The 18,870-nt window shown below is 42.9% G+C and overlaps 1 protein-coding gene across 8 annotated transcripts in view; it reads right to left on the bottom strand.

The window, feature by feature from the left end:
• KIF13A (kinesin family member 13A) overlaps positions 1-18,870 on the bottom strand; it is a 216,264-nt gene that overhangs the window by 98,207 nt on the left and 99,187 nt on the right. For all 8 annotated transcript variants that reach the window (XM_043590738.1, XM_043590739.1, XM_043590740.1 and 5 more), the window contains exon 4: positions 7,613-7,673. In XM_043590738.1, the coding sequence (XP_043446673.1) occupies positions 7,613-7,673 (61 nt within the window). The remainder of the gene's footprint in view (positions 1-7,612; positions 7,674-18,870) is intronic.

Below are 18,870 nucleotides of genomic sequence, written 5' to 3'. Positions count from 1 at the left end.
GCTCTGTCTCTGTCTCTCAAAAATAAATAAATAAATAAATGTAAAAACATTTTCTACTGGCTGGCTCAGCTGGTAGAGCGTGTGACTCTTGATCTCAGGGGCATGAGTTCAAGCCCCACATTGGGAGAGAACCTACTTTAAAAAAAAATAGGGGGCGCCTGGGTGGCTCAATCATTTAACCATCCGACCTCAGATCAGGTCATGATCTCAGTTCATGGGTTCAAACCCCGTGTTGGGCTCTGTGCTGACAGCTCAGAGCCTAGGCCTGCTTCAGATTCTGTGTCTCTTCCTCTCTCTGCACCTCCTCTATTAACACTCTATCTCTGTTTCTCAAGAATAAATAAACACTAACAATACAGGAGTACAGGTAAGAGAAAAACACACACACGCATGCACACACACACACACACATTTACACACCCACACCAGACACTCACACACATGTATACACATACATATATTCAAATATACACACAACATACACACTCATACAAACACACAAATGCACACTCACACACTCTCTCTTTTTAAAAAATCTAACAATATTAGTTTAGTTCGTGTATTTCAGAAAGGTTTTTCTCTACCAGTAAGGCTGGCCTACCCAAGAGAAAAGTCAAGGCCCCTGTGACCTCACGGGGTACAGGAAACACTGTGTGCAGTGCAGGGACATGAACTGAAACAGTTCCAGTGTGGGCACTTGGCACACTTTACCAAACACAAATACAACCCCACCATGAGTAAACTTCAAAGTCAACATTAAAGATTCTTGTGATAAAAAAAAAAAAAAAAAGTTTCTCTTAACTGACCTGCACTTACCCAGCTTTCTGAATTAACTGACATTCTGTTCCATCTGTAAAACAGTACAGAGGCATGCCCCCTCTACCCTAAACCACCCCAGCTGCTAGGCTGTGCTCAGGACCCCTGCCAGCTGAGCTATGTTCTCACAAAGGGTCAGCTGTGTCTGCTCCTAAACTGGTTTATGTCATTGTACTTCTCTGTAGTTACATAATTTTATTAACAAATGTAAAAAGACAGTTGCTGATTCTAAGAAAGCTAAGTTGGGCACTTAAGGGAGCAACTTGATGAGGGCTAGTCACCAAAAGAATTGTCAAATGAGGTACGGGTAAGACAATTTGCAAAGGGCCATAAAAGAAAAAAGAAAAATCTAGAAGAACTCTGCATTCAGACTGTTTCCTACGTGTCTTTGAAGATGGCATGCATCATTTATAATGACTCTCTACTTTACCAAATTTTTCAAAGAATCGACCACTACTGCTTCTCACAACTACAGGGAAAATGTCTATGGTTTTGATAAACCTAATAGCCAACAATTACTGAGTATGTGTATTGTGCAAGGTACTTGCTGAGTGCTTCCTGTATGCTTGAATAGTGAAAGAATGAACCAACTCAGCACACTGAAACAAGTATTTTTGGAACTTTGCTAAAATATTGGTTCTATTTCGGCTACTGCTGGCTTTTAGAATGTAAATTGTTTTGTCTCGTCCCTGTTCTTGCTTCAGTTGAACAGTGTGAAAGAGAAATCATTTCTACCTCTGAGCACATAGAATGTCCCATACCATGGGAACAGAATCCAACACAGTGGCTTGCCCCACAGCCGAGCTCACGGCTCAGATGCTCACAGCACAAAGCTACGCTAGCAGAACAAGCATCAGACACAGAACCTTTCTCCTGAACTGCAGGGTGTTAACAATGCCTGAAAACACACGGCCACAGCAAGTTGGAGCAACGTGCCATATGGTGAGGATTGTTATATAACTTCTAAGTCAATAGTTTAGGAGCTCTGGGCCAGGAAATGCTCATGTCCACATTGATCCCAGATAGGCCACCACCAGACTGGTTTTTATTTTTATTTTTTAAGGATTTTTTTAAGTTAATTAGTTAATTAATTTATTTACTTTCAGAGAGAGAGAGAGAGAGAGAGAGCACACACAGGAGGGGCAGAGAGAGAGGAAGAAAGAGAATCCCAAGCAGGGTCCACACTGTCAGCACAGAGCCCGATGCGGAGCTCGAATTCACGAACGATGAGATTATGACCTGAGTTGAAACCAAGAATGACGTTTAACTGACTGAGCCAACCAGGCACCTCAAAGACTTTATTTATTTATTTGTTTGTTTGTTTGTTTAATGTTTTATTTATTTTTGAGACAGAGAGAGACACAGCATGAGCAGGGGAGGGGCAGAGAGAGAGGGAGGCACAGAATATGAAGCAGGATCCAGGCTCCGAGCTGTCAGCACAGATCCCAACACGGGGCTCGAACTCACAAGCTGTGAGATCATGACCTGAGCTGAAGTCAGACGCTCAACTGACTGAGCCACCCAGGCGCCCCTCAAAGATTTTATTTTTTAAGTAATCTCTACACCCAACGTGGGGCTCGAACTTACAACCCCTAGATCAACAGTTGAATGCTGTACCGACTGACCCAGCCAGGTGCCCCTCACCAGACTGGTTTTTATTTCTGGCATGAAGATTTACAGAAAAACAGGTCTGTGAAAAATATTCCCTCACTAGGAAGAAAACTGAAACCAAGGGGCATTCACTGTTATTTACCAACATGGTACATTTTAGGCAGTGACGAAACATGGATGCATTCATTGTCGAGGCCTTAATTACAAACAGTAGTGATTTAAACATTTACAAAGGCTGATTACCTGTCAGTATTCACTACAATAACTTTGTAGTCCTAAATGTGGTTTTATGTCTATGTGCATGTACATATGGGTGAAGAGTAGAGGAAGGTAAGAGTTTATGTAGAAATATACCAAGCTTTGGGGGCCTGATTCTGCAGATTACTTCTGTTTTGTTTTGCTTTTTTCTTAGTTCTGGCACAAGGGTGTTTGCTTTAAAGACTCAGAATAATCTGCCACACAAGCATTATTATGCCTACCTACCCCAAAAGTTATAATAAATAATACAGTTAAAATGTAAAACGTCTCAAAGCCTGATTCAATGCAATGCAAACCGCTTAACAAACGAGTCTTTGACTTGCCTCTGAAAAGTCCACTGGGACAGCTGTGTGACCAGCACAAAATGTCTGATTCATGTTTTATCAGAGAGCTAGAGGGGATCTGAGATCACCCTGGGCCCTATCTCCTCCTTCCCCAGATGAGGAAACAGATCCCCCAAGGTGAGCGGCTTGTGGCAAAACCAGGTCTGGTCAACCCCAGTACAACGCATTTTCTTTCCACAGGGCTGATGCTATTATCTTCACGACTTCCACCATGTGACCACGATAAAGACCATAAATATTAAGTGAGCTTCTCCTATGTGCCAAGCACTGGCTTCAGTACTTTCTACAAACAGGTCATTTGGTCCTCAAATCAGCCCTATGAGATGGGAATGATTATTGTCCTCACTGAACACGAGTGCAGTGAGATTCAGTGGCTCACCGGGCCTTATAGGTCGAAGGCGGTGAGGCCAGGATTGGAACCTGGGCAGTCTGGGGGGACAGGAGCCCACATTCTTCCTTCTAGCACTGCAATAGCCGGCTGCCATGGCCATTAGACACACTACATACTTGTGCATTTCTACGCCACAAAGCCTGAGAGTGAAGGGTGTTGCTTCACTTTTAACAAATAGTAAAACAGAACAATCTGACATACCACATGAGACTTAACGCCCCTGCCTCTGGTCGTTCTCTCAAACCCAGTGCTTTTGGTCTTTTCCTCTCTCCCTCCCCTCCTCCTCACTCCTCCTCCCCTCCTCCCCTCCTCCCCTCTCCTCAACCTAAGTTCTGAGAGCTGCCTTGAGAGCTCTCAGTCAGTATCAATGATGCCATTATTCACTGAGCCTGACAAATAGGTCGGTTTCAGGAAATCTGTGCTTCCCTTTCTGCATTTCCTCTATTTCTCATCAGAGAATCAATGCCTTCTATCTTAATGTTTCTATTCACAATTAAGAAGGAATTGTGAATTCTTTTTTAATGAAGAAAAAGGAAATCAAGTTAGTACGAAACCCATCAACTAATCTACCAGTAACGTACTTAGTGGGCAAATTATGAGTACAAACAAATCTGAGAACAGTTGGCAAGAATTTTACTTTTTGCTAAGGTGGTCACTGTATTTGTACAATAATACCACCATCCAAAGAACAAGAGAATGTCTCTCTGAATTTTGTAAACAGACATTGCTCTGTGAGCCGAGAGAATCCATTCAATGGAACCCGCTATTTGATGTGATCATGCAGACCAGAAATGGTAAACTTTAGACTATCAGTATGTTTAAAAATCATTCTTATCTTTTTAAACATTTCTGAACATACTAATTTGTAATGCGGAGCTCCAGAAATCTTTGGTTTCACATTTGAATTTTATCATCTGTACTGAATAAAATTATTTCCCATTTAAAAAAAAGGTTTGTCCTATATTCAGGGATATGAGTGATATATTGCAGAAGAGTAGAATGGTCTCTTGGGCAATAAGAGTGGATGTGATTCTAGAAGATAGGACAAAGAAAGACTGCCTCCCTTAAGGATTATTTTAACCATGTCACCCCAATAGTCCCTGTTTTTGGGGGTTTTTTTTACTGTATAAGTCTAAACCAATAATCAGTCTAAACTAAACTCAGTTTAATTTTCTATTATCTGGCCTCAGTCAGCAAGTACAAATAGGTCTCGCACTGCTTCCCCCCACGACACACCTTCTGTTAAGACAAGTGCTTACACTGTGTTCACTCCGACTTCTCCGTCTTCACTCACGGAAAAGTCAAATGAGGTGTCACTGATGGGCACCTTCCACTGGTCAGTGCATTGAGTTACAACAACGTATGAGACGCATATTGTCGCCATGTTTCCCATTTTATAGAAAAGAAACTGTGGCTCAGAGATTAAAGAAGAGAGCCAAGGCAGCGGTCCTAAGACTTAAACTCAGGTCTGACTTTGAAGTCCCTGTGCCCTCCTTGACGCCATGTTGCTTCTCTTAGCTAGAAACCCTCTATGCTGGCTTTTGCTACACCTATGGAGCTTCGCTTTCCTGCCTAGTTTTGGTCCTTTCTCCCCTAAGATGCCTTCCCAGGCAACTGTTCAGCCCTTCCAGATTTTGCCCTTCCTTCAGTTTTCCATACCACTTAAAATGTGTGAAACAGTTAACTAAATATTCTCTCCAAATGTTTACTGTTGTTATGCAGTCCTTTGCTTTCCACCTAACTTTTTGATTCTCCAGGGCTTCCGAGGCTGCACACACAGTAGGGATTTCATGAACACTTGAGGAACTGAGACCTTCTGGCTCCCTGGGTTATATAAGAGGAACCACAGCACTGGGCTGGGGACACAGAATTGGTGGTGGGGAGTCATGGAGAAGAAGGGGAGGAAGGTAGACTGAGGCTATGGAATAAAGGACCCTAAATGTAGTTCAAGGAGTATAGATTTTATCTGTAAGTTGTGAGGAGTCCTTGAAGGTATCTGAGAATTGCAAGGGAAGAGTTCTAAGTCAGGAAGATATATCTGGCTGTATCTTTTTTTAAAAATATAATTTATTGTCAAACTGGCTTACATATAACACCCAGTACTTATCCCAACAGGTGCCCTCCTCAATGCCCATCACCCACTTTCCCCTCTCCCCCACCTCCCATCCACCCTCAGTTTGTTCTCTGTACTTAAGAGTCTCTTGTGGCTTGCCTCCCTCCCTCTCTGTAACTATTTTTCCCCCTCCTCCTCCCCCATGGTCTTCTGTTAAGTTTCTCAAGATCCGCATGAGTGAAAACATATATCTGTCCTTCTCTGACTTATTCCCTCAGCATAAGACCCTCCAGTTCTATCCATGTTGCTGCAAATGGCAGGATCTCATTCTTTCTCATTTATCTGCCTATATCTTGAATAACATCGACTGAACAAAGTTTGGACTTTTTATAGCCACAGCATTTGTCCTCATGTTTCTATTATAGTGGAAATGCATTACTTCGGTAGTTTATTTAAATCCAAAAGCACACACACACACACACACACACACACACACACACATCACTGTGCTAATACTCAAGGCAGACTATTTTAGACTCAGCAGAATTTGTCTAAAGTCCTAATGGGCCAATAAAAAAAAAACCAAATTAATTACAAGCAACATTCAGAAGTGATTATTCACTTTAATAGAATACATTTGCTACAGGTGTAGGAATGATGTTTGAAAAGAAAGGCAAATTTACCCACTGGGAGCAACCGAAGAAATTTTCCTAGTTCCAGACTGTTCGCTTTTGAAAAAATTATATGGCAAATAATTTCTCAACGAGTTTGCTATATGTGGTGAGGAAAAGGCTATCACTAGGGGCAGACCTGGATGGCCCAGTCCGTTGAGCATCCAACTTTGGCTCAGGTCACGATCTCATGGTTTGTGAGTTCGAGCCCCGCATTGGGCCCCAGCTTGGAGCCTGAAGCCTGCTTGAGATTCTGTGTCTCCCTCTCTCTCTGCCCCTCCCTGACTCATACCTTGTCTCTCTCTCTCTCAAAAATAAATTAACGTTAAAAAAAAAAAGAAAGTAAACGATAAAGGGACACCTAGGTGGCTCAGTCAGTTAAGTGTATGACAGGACTCTTGGTTTCAGCTCAAGTCATGCTCTTACATTTTGTGGGTTTGAGCCCTGCATTGGGCCTTGTGCTGATAGCATGGGGCCTGCTTGGGATTCTCTGTCTCTCTCTATACCCCTCACCTCTCAAAATAAATAAACATTAAAAAAAAGTAAATGAGAAAGTCATTCAGCTGATGGTCCTATAAGTAGAGATGAGGAGAACACAGTCATTAAGACTAAATAAAGAAATGGGGACATAATCAAAAGAGTAGGAATCAGGGGCTCCTGGGTGGCTCAGTCGGTCAAGTGTCTGACTTGATTTCAGCTCAGGTCATGATCTCATGACTCATGAGTTTGAGTTCTACACTGGACTCTGAGCTGATAGGTTGGAGCCTGCTTGGGATTCTCTCTCCCTGTCTCTGCCCCTCCCCTGTTTACAATCTCTCTCTCTCTCTCTCTCTCTCTCTCTCTCTCTCTCTCTCTCTCAAAAATAAATAAATAAACATTGTTAAAAAATTAAAAATTAGTAGTCATCTATGTTCGATGGACTAGGAATGAAACGCCTCAAGGAAAGAACACTAGCAAAATGTGAGGCTGGGAGGCCATGTTTCCCTAAGGAACGTGGAGTTCATATCACCAATGACTGTAAGAACACTCAGGACGTGAGCAGGTCCTGGAAACCAACAGCATCTCTGCTTTCCTTGTATTGGTGGAGAGATGAATTCCCACAGTGCTGGTGACGAGGAAAGACACGGCACATTAAACCTCTTCTTCACGTGATCATCACAACAGCTAGCATCTCTGGCTTGAGGTGGTTCCCCATTATTTCTAACTGATGGAACACCTCTGAAGATACTAACATCCTTCACAGGTGAAAAACCCGAGGCTTAAAAAACAAAACAAAACACACCCATGACTTCTTAGCAAGTTAGTGGCAGAGTCTGATCCTCAAATAAACCTTGTTGACTTCAAAGCCCACATGCTGGAATTGGAAAGAATGAGTGTGAATTTTATGGGAAAAACAGAATTCCAGAGTAGAGAAAACAGACGAAGAGTCCTGAGACCCAAAAATCAAGTGAAGAGAGAGTCAACTTACCAGCATATTTTGTAGTGTTAGATTCATCCATGGACCAAAAGCAATAATCGAAGGCAAATACCTGAAGGAAAGAAGAAAATATTAAAGATTAGTAAACTTCTAGGAGCATATCAAACTGCAAAAAAGAATTCACGATGAAGAAGAGGATCCCTATTACTGTCTGATGAAGACAATAAACACTATAGGTTTAATGCTTTATTAATCCTAAAGTTTCTTTTGGACTACACTGATGGTTATCTTACTGGATTAGAGTCCATTGCATATGAATAGGCTATTCATCCAGAATGCAAACAGCCAGATATCTTAACCAAAAAAAAAAAATTGACAATACATTTAGTAAGAAAAAAACAATGACTTCTCACCCAAGTCCACAGTTTCTGCATCTGCTAAAGCCATTGGCTAGATTCCCATGGCTTCTCAAGTAACAACTTCCCATGGTTTCTCAAGTGATCAACTTGCATTGGAACCATTTCCTTCCAGCTTTCCATGATGCCACCATTTGTAGCTAAAGCTCCAAACTCCCCACATTTCCACCTTGGACTCTGTTCCCTGTTTCAGCGTGCCATCTCGGGCCAAGTCTTGCTAACAAACCGATAACTCACTCTTGGGTGCATTTCTGTAGAGTTACCAAATGACTACTATGTATCGGGAGAAGTGATGCTTCTCCCATTTGGAATCTCATCCAATCACAACTTCCATGCATATAACCATCACTCGTGTTCCAGCTGTCATTAGCAGATGCACAGGGCAATGTTCCCCGAAGCATGATCCAAAAACAGTAATTTTAGGAGATATTCCATGAAAAAACAATTAAATTGTGTTGGAAATTTCACACTATTTGAGATCCTCAATGCAATTCTCAATATTAAAGGCTCTGAAAAGTTATCCAGCAAAGAAACCCATTTAATTGCTTAACTTTATTTCTCCAATTAATTTTTGTGAAGAGACCCTTTCTTAAGTAATGCCTATGAGCATGCCTTGACACTATTGTTTCTCAGCATACCCCCTTAGCAAACTCTGGCCCAGAGGACCTAGTAGCCACTTTTCTGGGCTCCCGGCTACAGCCCCCCCCCCTCACCGCCCTGCAGTCCAAACAGCAATTTACAGACCTCCCACAGACAGGAACCCTTTAATGCTTAATCATTTCCTAGGGATTGTAAGCACTGAACAAGCAGAACCCAAACTCTGTGAGCTGGCATTGAGACTGTCTGCAAAGAGGCATTTCCAGTCCATGCCCCCTAACTTCCTTATGCTTCTGCTGAACTTGTCTGTACCTTGGAATCAGTAGGAACAATTCCACCCCTGTCCTTGTTCTCCTCTTCATTTACACCCTTCAAAATGCTGCTTCTTCTTCTTTTTTTTCGTTTTTTTTTTTTTTTGAGAGAGAGAACGTGTGAAGGAGAGGTAGGGAAAGAGAGGGAGAAGAGACGAGAGAGAGAGAGAGAGAGACAGAATCTCAAGCAGGCCCATGCTCAGTGCAGAGCCCAACTCAGGGCTCAATCCCATGACCCTGGGATCATGACCTGAGCTGAAAGAGTTGGACACTCAAGCACCCAGGTGCCCCCAAAATGCTTTGTATTCTTAAGGCCCAATTCAATACATTTTTCTTCCAGGAAATATTCATTGTTTAAATCCAAAAGAATTATCTCTCCTCTCTGAAATCTTACAATGCTGTTTAATCCGGTTTCTCACAACTCTAACGCCACTGATCTGTTTTTCATTAATCATGTATATGATCCTTGCATATGGTTTATCTCCACTGGTCGACTAAGTTCCTTGAAGGCAGGAACCATACCCAATTCACACCTGTATCCTAGAGTTTTCACAGCGGTTATTTGTAATAATTTATTGAGTGATTAATGATACCGAGACCTTGGAAGACAGCAGGTACTTTCTAAATCGTAAAAAGATAAGTTATGCTCTGAGAGTTTCAGTACTACATACACTTTCGTGCTTTTACAACCGATTCAGGCATATACAATGCACAACACTCACACCATCAATCTCAAATCCAAATTCAATTCTGTTACTTATACACACTATTCATTCTGGCCTTACAGTAACCAAGGCTAAAATGAACACTAGTTTCAGCCAACAGAGTGTGGGATATTTACTACATTCGAGGGCTCTTCCAATGACTTGAGAGACCACACAGGAGAAAACCAGTTAATCTTCCTGCCTCTGGGCAGGACTGAACTTCAACACTTCTCCTGAGACATGATGATCTGTCTTGTGTTTAAACATTTCTAGAAAAGGAGGTTCCATGACCTCCCTTTAATAGCATCTTATAACACTTAACTTCCATTTTCAGGACATTGTTCCCTTCCTTTTGACCTAAGTCAACTCTCCTTACTTTAAATGGCCAACAGAGGCTGTTTTTCCAGTGAGCCTGGAGCCTGTTTCGGATTCTGTCTCCCCCTCTCTCTGCCCCTCCCCAGCTCACACTCTGCTCTCTCAAAAATGAATATACACTCAAAAAAATTTTTTCTTAATTAAATCCACCCCAAATTTGAGGATCTACCTCTCAGTAACAATCATCCCAAATTCTGTGCCAACTTCCATTTCTAGCGGTTAATAAAGTTGGTTTTGCTCACAAAGAGGAAGATAAAAAAAAAATTTTCATTTTAACCATTTGCCTTCTAAAATTCAAACCCTGCAGAGGAGGTTTAAAAGGAAGCAAACAAACAACAGCAAAAACCTGCAGAGGAGAAAAGGCCCATGATAGTACTGGTGGATGTGACTGCTCTTTGCTGGCCAAAAATAATAGAATTCCCTCATCTAAATTAGGTCTCGAATTTCAAAACCTTGGATGACAGACATTTAGAATGGCCATCCCCCATCCAGTCATGGAGTACAGGTTATTATTTTAGCAAATATTTACCATTAAGGGGGCGCCTGGGTGGCTCAGTCGGTTAAGCATCCGACTTCGGCTCAGGTCATGATCTCGCGGTTCGTGGGTTCGAGCCCCGCATCGGGTTCTGTGCTGACAGCTCGGAGCCTGGAGCCTGCTTCAGACTCAGTGTCTCCCTCTCTCTCTCTGACCCTCCCCCGTTCATGCTCTGTCTCTCTCTGTCTCAAAAATAAATAAACATTAAAAAAAAATTTTTTTTTTAAAGAAAGTTGATGCCCAGGGGTGCCTGGGGTTAAGTGTCCGACCTCGGCTCAGGTCATGATCTCCGGGTTTGTGAGTTCAAGCCCCATGTCGGGCTCTGTGCTGACAGCTCAGAGTCTGGAGCCTGCTTCAGATTCTGTGTCTCCCATTCTCTCTCTGCCCCTCCCCTGCTCACACTCTGTCTCTCTCTCCTTCAAAAATAAACATTTAAAAAGTTTTTTAAAAAAGAAAACTGACGCCTAGACACCTGAAGGATTTCCCCTAAAGCTCAAAGCAAGTGGACAGAAAAATTCTTGTTATAATTTTTTTCTTTAAAGCAGGCTACAAGCAATCGTCCCTTCTATGAACTTCTACAGCACTTAGTAGCTCCCACGGCACTAGTTCACACGTGGTCCTATTTTATGACTCAGTTCTTCTGTGTGGGTCCTACTGCCACTTTAAACCATGAGCTCCTTGTGGACAGGGACTATGTCTCATGAACCTCTCACCACCTGGGTCAGGATCTCATCCAGAGTGGCCATTCTAGAGAGTATTTTTTCAGTAAATACACATAATACCAGAAGCAGGAGTTGGAATGCAGACACAAACACAGAAGAGATGTGAGAACCAGTAAGAGTAAGCAGAAGTTCAACGGCAAGATATATTTTTGGATATTTTATTACTTTCATATGCATGTTTTTGAGGTTAAAAATGGTTAAAAATACAATATGGTTCCGAGATGAGCACCAGGGTCCCCTTTGACACCATTATGCTATGGCTCAGGTGGATAACAGGTATGGCCACATCATGTATACTTTATAGTTTGTACAGAGATTAGACCAATTATTTGTTGCTAAAACAATTATTTCTTATGACTGTTACGAAAACAGTTTCAAGGATGTTCAAACTAATTTGTTTTATGTAGCCCAAAAATTTCCCTTGTTACCTTCTTAATCCTATAAATAAACTATTCACAAACTATTAGCCTTCTTTTCATGGCCAGATTTAATTATAATTTCATCACAAAAGGTTTGTAACAAAAGGGGACATGATTTCCTTTGGTTCTTTTGATTTTCCAATACAAAATCTACTGACATTTCAGGGCATCTTAGTGGTACAGTTGGTTAAGCGTTCGATTTCGGCTCAGGTCATGATCTCCGGGTTCGTGAGTTCAAGCCCCATGTCGGGCTCTGTGCTGACAGCTCAGAGCCTAGAGCCTGCTTCGGATTCTGTGTCTCCCTCTCTCTCTATCCTACCCTGCTCACTCTCTCTCTGCCTCTCTCAAAAATAAGTAAACATTAAAAAACAAAACAAAATCTACTGACATTTCAAAAGAGATATCAAAACCATCTTCTTGAGAGCTATTTCTTGAAAACTGACCATTTCAAATTAAAAAGAAAATCATGTTTTTCAAAGCCACCACAATATATTTGAGAAATATGTTACTTAAGACTTTGAATTCCTTTCAATAAAATTCCCAAACGCTTATACAGGAGTGCTGATTCATAGGGGCACATGTACCCCTATGTTTATAGCAGCGCTTTCAACAATAGCCAAATTATGGAAAGAGCCTACATGTCTATCAACTGATGAATGGATAAAGAAGATGTGGTTTATATACACAATGGAATACTACTTGGCAATGAGAAAGAATAAAATCATACCATTTGCAGCAACGTGGATGGAACTGGAGGGTATTATGCTAAATGAAATAAGTCAACCAGAGAAAGACAGATATCATATGTTTTCACTCATATGTGGATCTTGAGAAACTTAACAGAAGACCATGGGGGAGGGGAAGGGGAAAAAAATAGTTACACACAGAGATGGAGGGAGGCAAACCCTCCATCTCTCTTAAATACAGAGAACAATCTGAGGGTTGATGGGGGTTGGTAGAGGGAAAAGTGGGTGACAGGCATAGAGGAGGGCCCTTGTTGGGATGAGCACTGGGTGATGTATGTAAGTGATGAACCATGGAATCTACCCCCAAAACCAAGAGCACACTGTATACACTGCATGTTAGCCAATTTGACAATAAATTAGGTTAAACAAAAATAAAATGAAATAAAATTCCCGAATGCTTATTTCCTCTATTCATCACGAAGGCCCTAGCATGGCAACTGCGGTGTGGGGGTGGGGGACTTCTCGATGCATACAACTGACTAAAACGATAAATCAAATTTGGAAACCAAGTGTAAATTTCTGGTCTTGTCAACGCCAACCCACATGGTGAGCATTTTTTGTGAAAGCGCCCACACCTTCCAAGAGCCTTCAATTTGATAAAGAGCCAAGAGGACAGATGCTGTCCAGTTGTTTCCAACCCTGAAAGCCATTGTCTTTGTTGTTTCCAAGAAAATTTTACTCTACCTTCTCAGAATCCCACTCCTTCCTCCTCATTTGCAACTTGTAAAACTCATACTGGCATTTAATTCCCTGCAGCTTGCTGTTCACATCTGTTCCACCTTCATTGCTCTCTTAAAAATGTTAGCTTTGCATCTTTGTGAACCACTGAACATCTAGTAAAGTTACGACAAGCTGTTTTTAATAAGGCAAATGTGCTGAGTGGTATATATTCCGAGGCAAAGGAGTTCCGGGATGCAGGCACAGGATGCAACACAGTCAAACTCCAGTCCTACCTAAAAGTTCTAGCTCTGATGGCATTTCAGCAAAATTCAATTTTTAAAAATGCAAGAGTCTTCTGTGTCCTTGAAGAACCAGAAGGCATCAGCGTCCTAAGAAACATGATCTGTCATCATTTTCCTGACCCATGGAAACCAAACACGCAGGTCCATGCAAAGCAACTACCTTCCGTTCATCCTTGGTGTGGATTCACCGAGAAGTTCTCCAACTGCATGATGTTTGATCCCCACAGCAATCACAAATACCTATTTGCCACCCCTCTCAATTTCAGGTACTACAGGGAACTCAATTATGTATTAGGCATGTTGTTTGTCCTCTGGTTGAAATAGTCTGGATAAAAATAACAAAACATAAAACAATTATCCTTGGGACAAAAGGGACATTTTTTCCCCAAAATTACTTAAAATACATTCTTTTACACTTATTTATTTTTGAAAGGGGGGGGGATGAACAAACTGGGGAGGGGCAGAGAGAGGGAGAGAGAGAATCCCAAACACCCTCTGCACTGTCAGCACAGAGCCTGACACGGGGCTCGATCCCATAAAACGTGATTTCATGACCTAAGTGAAAATCAAGAGTTGGATGCTTAACCAACTGAGGCACCCAGGCGCCCCCAAAATCATTTTTACCTCTTACAGCCCCTTCTTCAGGCAGAAAGTGAGGAACCCCAACTTATCTCAAGATAATTGTACATAAATAAATATTTCTAAACATATAGATCAGATTTCTGACACAATGAGGAAAGCCCACTCTGTTTCAATTTCTCCAAATTACAATCTTTCAGGGGCGCCTGGGTGGCTCAGTGGGTTAAGTGTCTGACTTCAGCTCAGGTCAGGATCTCATGGTTTGTGGGTTCGGGTCTCACATCGGGCTCTGTGCTGACAGCTTGGAGCCTGAAGCCTGCTTCGGATTCTGTGTCTTCCTCTCTCTCTGGCCCTTCCCTGCTCACACTCTGTCTCTGTCTCTCAAAAAATGAATAAAACGTTAAAAAAATTTTTTTTAATCTTTCAATGACATCTCAAATGTTACTTCTTTATAAAACTCTTAAGGATACTCACTGCTGTGAATTTCTTATCTGTGTGTGGGGGGGGGGGTGGTAATATGTGTGTGATAGAGATTCCCTTTGTTCTGCTAAATTACTAATTCTTAGAGGCCAAGACTTTGGTTTTCCTAATGTTTTTCTTGTCCATAATTCCACCAAACAAACAAACAAAAAATCTGAGAATTTGCTCTGTAAACAACTTCTTGGTAAAGTACCTTTTAATTAAATGGTCTTGTAAATCTGTTTTCATGTAGATGGCTGCTTAAAATGGCACACACTGACTGGTTACTGTGACCCTAGGAGACACCACAGTGGTCCCTTGTCAAAGCCTCTGTTTTCATTCAACTGTGGAAGTAACAGGACTAGAGTCACCCTACAGACATTAGTTGAGCAAACACCCCTAGTCATCTATTCTGTCCAGAGTTACCCAGATCTTCAGCTCTGAGAGTTTCCACCCATGACCAAGGAATCCTCCGGGCATATTAAGCACAGTGGGAAGTCCACAGGCAAAAGGAGGAAAAGGGACTGGAGACCTGTGAGGGAATCCCTCCTTCAGCAGCTATCTTCCTCTCCTCACCTCTGCCCGGTGATCTACAACACGTTCTTCAAGTTCTGTCCAAAGGTCACCTCCTCCAGTGTTTCCTCACCCTCCTTCCTCTGTGCTGGCTTAGTGAAAAGCTGTACCTCTCTAATACATCCTCTACCTATATAAGTGCATATTTTACAATTAGGATTGTGAGGATTTAAGCAAATACCTACCAATACGATGCCTGGTGTAAAACAGTGACTATCGGCAGCTCTGTTACCAGTATTAATGGCATCTACGAGCCGGCTTCTCTCCCCAGATAGTAGCCCTACTGCTTGTGGAGTGTTTAGTATTTACCATGCACAGTCCGGTGTTCCACAGTCTCATTGAACCACGACCTCCCCTGAGCCAGGGGCTGTGCAGATTCATTTCCTTATTTCCTACAGGTACAGATGTAGTAGATGGTGTGATAGCTCGATTCGCTTAATCAAATTAAGAAAGCAAAGTGAAAAGGCAACAAAGATCCCCACGGCCATCAGCGGAAGAGTTGCTATAGTTTCTTGAGTTCTGTTAACAAAAGCATCAATGCAAAGCACACTACTTGCTACCTCCCAAATCCACAATCTAAAGGGCTTCCCTTGGGGGAAAAGAACTCCACTCCATGTGGACGAGCTTTCCTTTGCACAAAGAAGTGTGTTTCCCTCCTCTCGTTCTATATGGTCACCCTCCTCTCTTTGCACAATCAATCCACTGTTCACATCTGCAGCCCCAGCTGCCATTAACAGCCTGTTGTGGCAACTACCTAACTTTGAAACTGTGCCTGAGATCTCTTCACAAACCCCTATTTCTCTAGCTTTAGAAGTACTGGCTTGCCAATGTTCAATTTTGTCAAGTTCAAAGACCCCAGTTAATCTGAAAGACAAGTGCCAAATCTGTTCGCATTTCACCACACCGTTATGAGAACTGAGTCAGACCCCCTCCCCAAATTAAAGCCCTAGACAGTTCGGGTCATGTCGAAATCTTCCTTTTAGTGTCAAGTTTTGACACTCTTCCCCTTCATTTCTTTCTCCTAAGTCAGAGATGTGAAGAGTCATAAAAAAAAGAAGAGTTAGATGTCATTCATCTTGAAGAGGCTGGCCTGAAGCGGAAAGGAAAATTGGTCATTGAAGCCTGTCTGATGCCCAGAACCATCTCCAACCACCGCTGTTTGCAAAAGCGGCTTTGCCAGCACCCACTCAAGCCCTGCAAGGTCACCCCTATTACTGGTGACTTCTACCAGCAGACACTACTTTCCCATTAAAATGCTGTCGAGTAACGGTTCCCTTTTTGCAGAGATTAATCATTTTCTTTATCTATGCCTAGATGTGCACACCAGACGACGTCTTGAGTCACACAGTCAATATTGCCTGACTGACTGGGAAGATGTCAAAGCCAGATTTTGCATAAAGACTCAACGCAAGCCAGCAGCATCTGCTGTGCACCAACGGGCTGATGAGGCAATGCCCCTGGTCTCGGAGAATTCATGCTCTGTCGTAGGAAAAGGCTAAGCCGTGGGCAAGTGCCACTCTACACCACAGGTTGAATTTCTATGGGTGTGCGGAGAAGCGGCTCGTCAAAGAACTGACTTGTCTTTGTCGTAAGCATCTGCTGAGCCGGTCAGGACAGAAACAAGAGCCCCCCACTTGTAAAGCCCTCGCTCTCTAATAGAGGGAAGTAACCAAGAGAAGGAAAGAGCGTGAGCTGTAGAAGGCAGTGCAGACATAGGAAGATCGAACAGTGACCCGGTGGGGCTGGGGGTGGAGGAGCGAGCCTCCAGAAATGTTTCTAGAGAAGGTAAAGCTTGGGCTGAAGTTTGACAAATGATCATGAAGAAGACAAATAGGAAAGGTGCTCCAGGGAAAGGGGGAACCTGGCAAGCAACAGACGAAAAGGAAGCAAGGGCCATTGGAGTTGTTTGCAAGAGCAGTGGGCAGGGGAAGGAGGAGGGGAGAACTGGGTGGGGGGAGGGCAGACCACGGGACACTTCATGCTCCTTACTGAGAAGCTCGCGGGCGGATGACAGGGCTTCGTTCTTACTCTGAATGATCACCGGGGCAACTGTGTGGAAGATGGACCAAATGGGTGTAAGACGAGCAACAAAGAGGTCAATTAGCAAAGCGTTATGAAGAAGGTAAAAGTTTTTAATTCTCAGCCTCGGCACAGATGGAGGGAAGCTGTAGTGAAAATCACTTTTTTTTTTTTTTGCTCAGAAACCCATACCTTATTTATTCTAGAAATAGCATCTTTCCTTTGGACAATTGTGCTAACTCCCACACCAGCCACGAGGTTCCCGGGAGCTACCGCCATGTTCTTATGTGGCATGCAAAATCATTTATTCAAGGGCCCCTGGGTGGCCCAGCCAGTTGAGCGCCTGACTCTTGATTTTGGCTCAGGTCCTGATCTCATGGTCACGGGATCAAGTCCTGCATTGGGCTCCACACAGAGCATGGAGGCTGCTTGAAATTCTCTTTCTCTTTCTCTCTTTCTCTCTCTCTCCCCCACCCCTCACGCACACTCTGTCAAATCAAATCAAATCAAATCATATATTCCACGTATGATTACTCAAGGAAGAAGGCAGGAAGAGCCCCCGTGTGCGTGGGGGACACTTAGTCCAGAATCTCTTGGCCATAGTTAACTGGCCCTAAAGTGGATGTCTTTGGGAGTTTTGGATTTGAAATTAGGGAAGCCAAACAAGTCTCTCTCAAATGACTGATGCTATAAAAATCTGGGACATGTTGAGGCCATGCTTCTAACCACAGGAACTAAAGAAGCAGGCACAGCTGGAAAGCAGTGAGAGACAGAAAGGAAGGGACCCACATGGGAACAGGCACAGGAGATGGGGAAATCAGGAGAGGCGACTGCCATCTGAACCCCAGCCACCTCCTGTCCTTGTAAAGGATGCCCCAAAGTCATTCGTATAACTTTATCTTGTGCTCCCTCCGGTTTGAGTTCCAGTCACTTTCAGCAGACAGACTCCCAGCTACTATTGGAAGAAAATAAATGTGAGAGATGTTAAAGGAAGAAGTCATCGGGCTGGGTCGCCCTGGAATACAGGACTGCAGGTAGCGTGTGAATTTCAACAGCCTGTGGGAAAAGGCACCGAAAGTGAAAAAAAACATCCAGAGTTCCAATAAATTTGAAAGCGGGAATGAGCTCTCCCAAGTCCCAGACCGATATTATAACAGGGTGGAGACCTTCCCGTTTTATACCACAAACGTACAAATTAGTGGTGTGTGAGCAATGCAGTACTAACTGAATTCCAACTCGTTCTGATACTCCATTCTTTTCATGTTTAAGCCCTTTATCATTCAGCTCTAAAATCTGCCTCACTGGTTGTGAGGGGCGGGGGTGAGGGTGTCACAAATATACAACCTGTGTTTTTTTTTTTCCTCCTGGTTCTTTCATGCTCTGATTGCTTCACCCCCCCAAAAAACAAAAAAACAAAAAACTAGCCACCCGGATAACTTCACCACCAGCATATTCACAAGGTGATTTGGGTGTTTTCAAACACAAGAGTATTTCTTCATCAACAAAAACAGGCCAGAAGATAAGCTGCAAATATCTGTGTATGTGCTGCATGGTGTCTAATAAATGACGGCTGTTGCTCACTAAAACCAAAAAAAAAAAAAAAAAAAAAAAAAAAAAAATCAAATAAAACCCAGATTGAATTTGAGTCACTGAGGCACCACCTGCCATGAGCGATCTCTGGAACTGGTTTAGACCCGACCAGTATCTCGTCTCCTTTGCCGATCACCCCTGCGGGACTGGGCGTGGTGGTCCAGCACAGAGAAGCTGGGTGGACCCTGAGTCCCCAGGTCAGCAGAGATGGGAAACCCAAGGTACTCCAGGGATTGTAAACAGATTACACTGGGAAGGCTGGCAGAGAGTTCACTCTCCCAGAGGTAGGGGAGGTGGGAGAG

The sequence above is a fragment of the Prionailurus bengalensis genome, chromosome B2, assembly GCF_016509475.1.
Source record: "Prionailurus bengalensis isolate Pbe53 chromosome B2, Fcat_Pben_1.1_paternal_pri, whole genome shotgun sequence".
NCBI lineage: Eukaryota > Metazoa > Chordata > Mammalia > Carnivora > Felidae > Prionailurus > Prionailurus bengalensis.
This window is presented reverse-complemented; position numbering and strand designations above follow the sequence as displayed.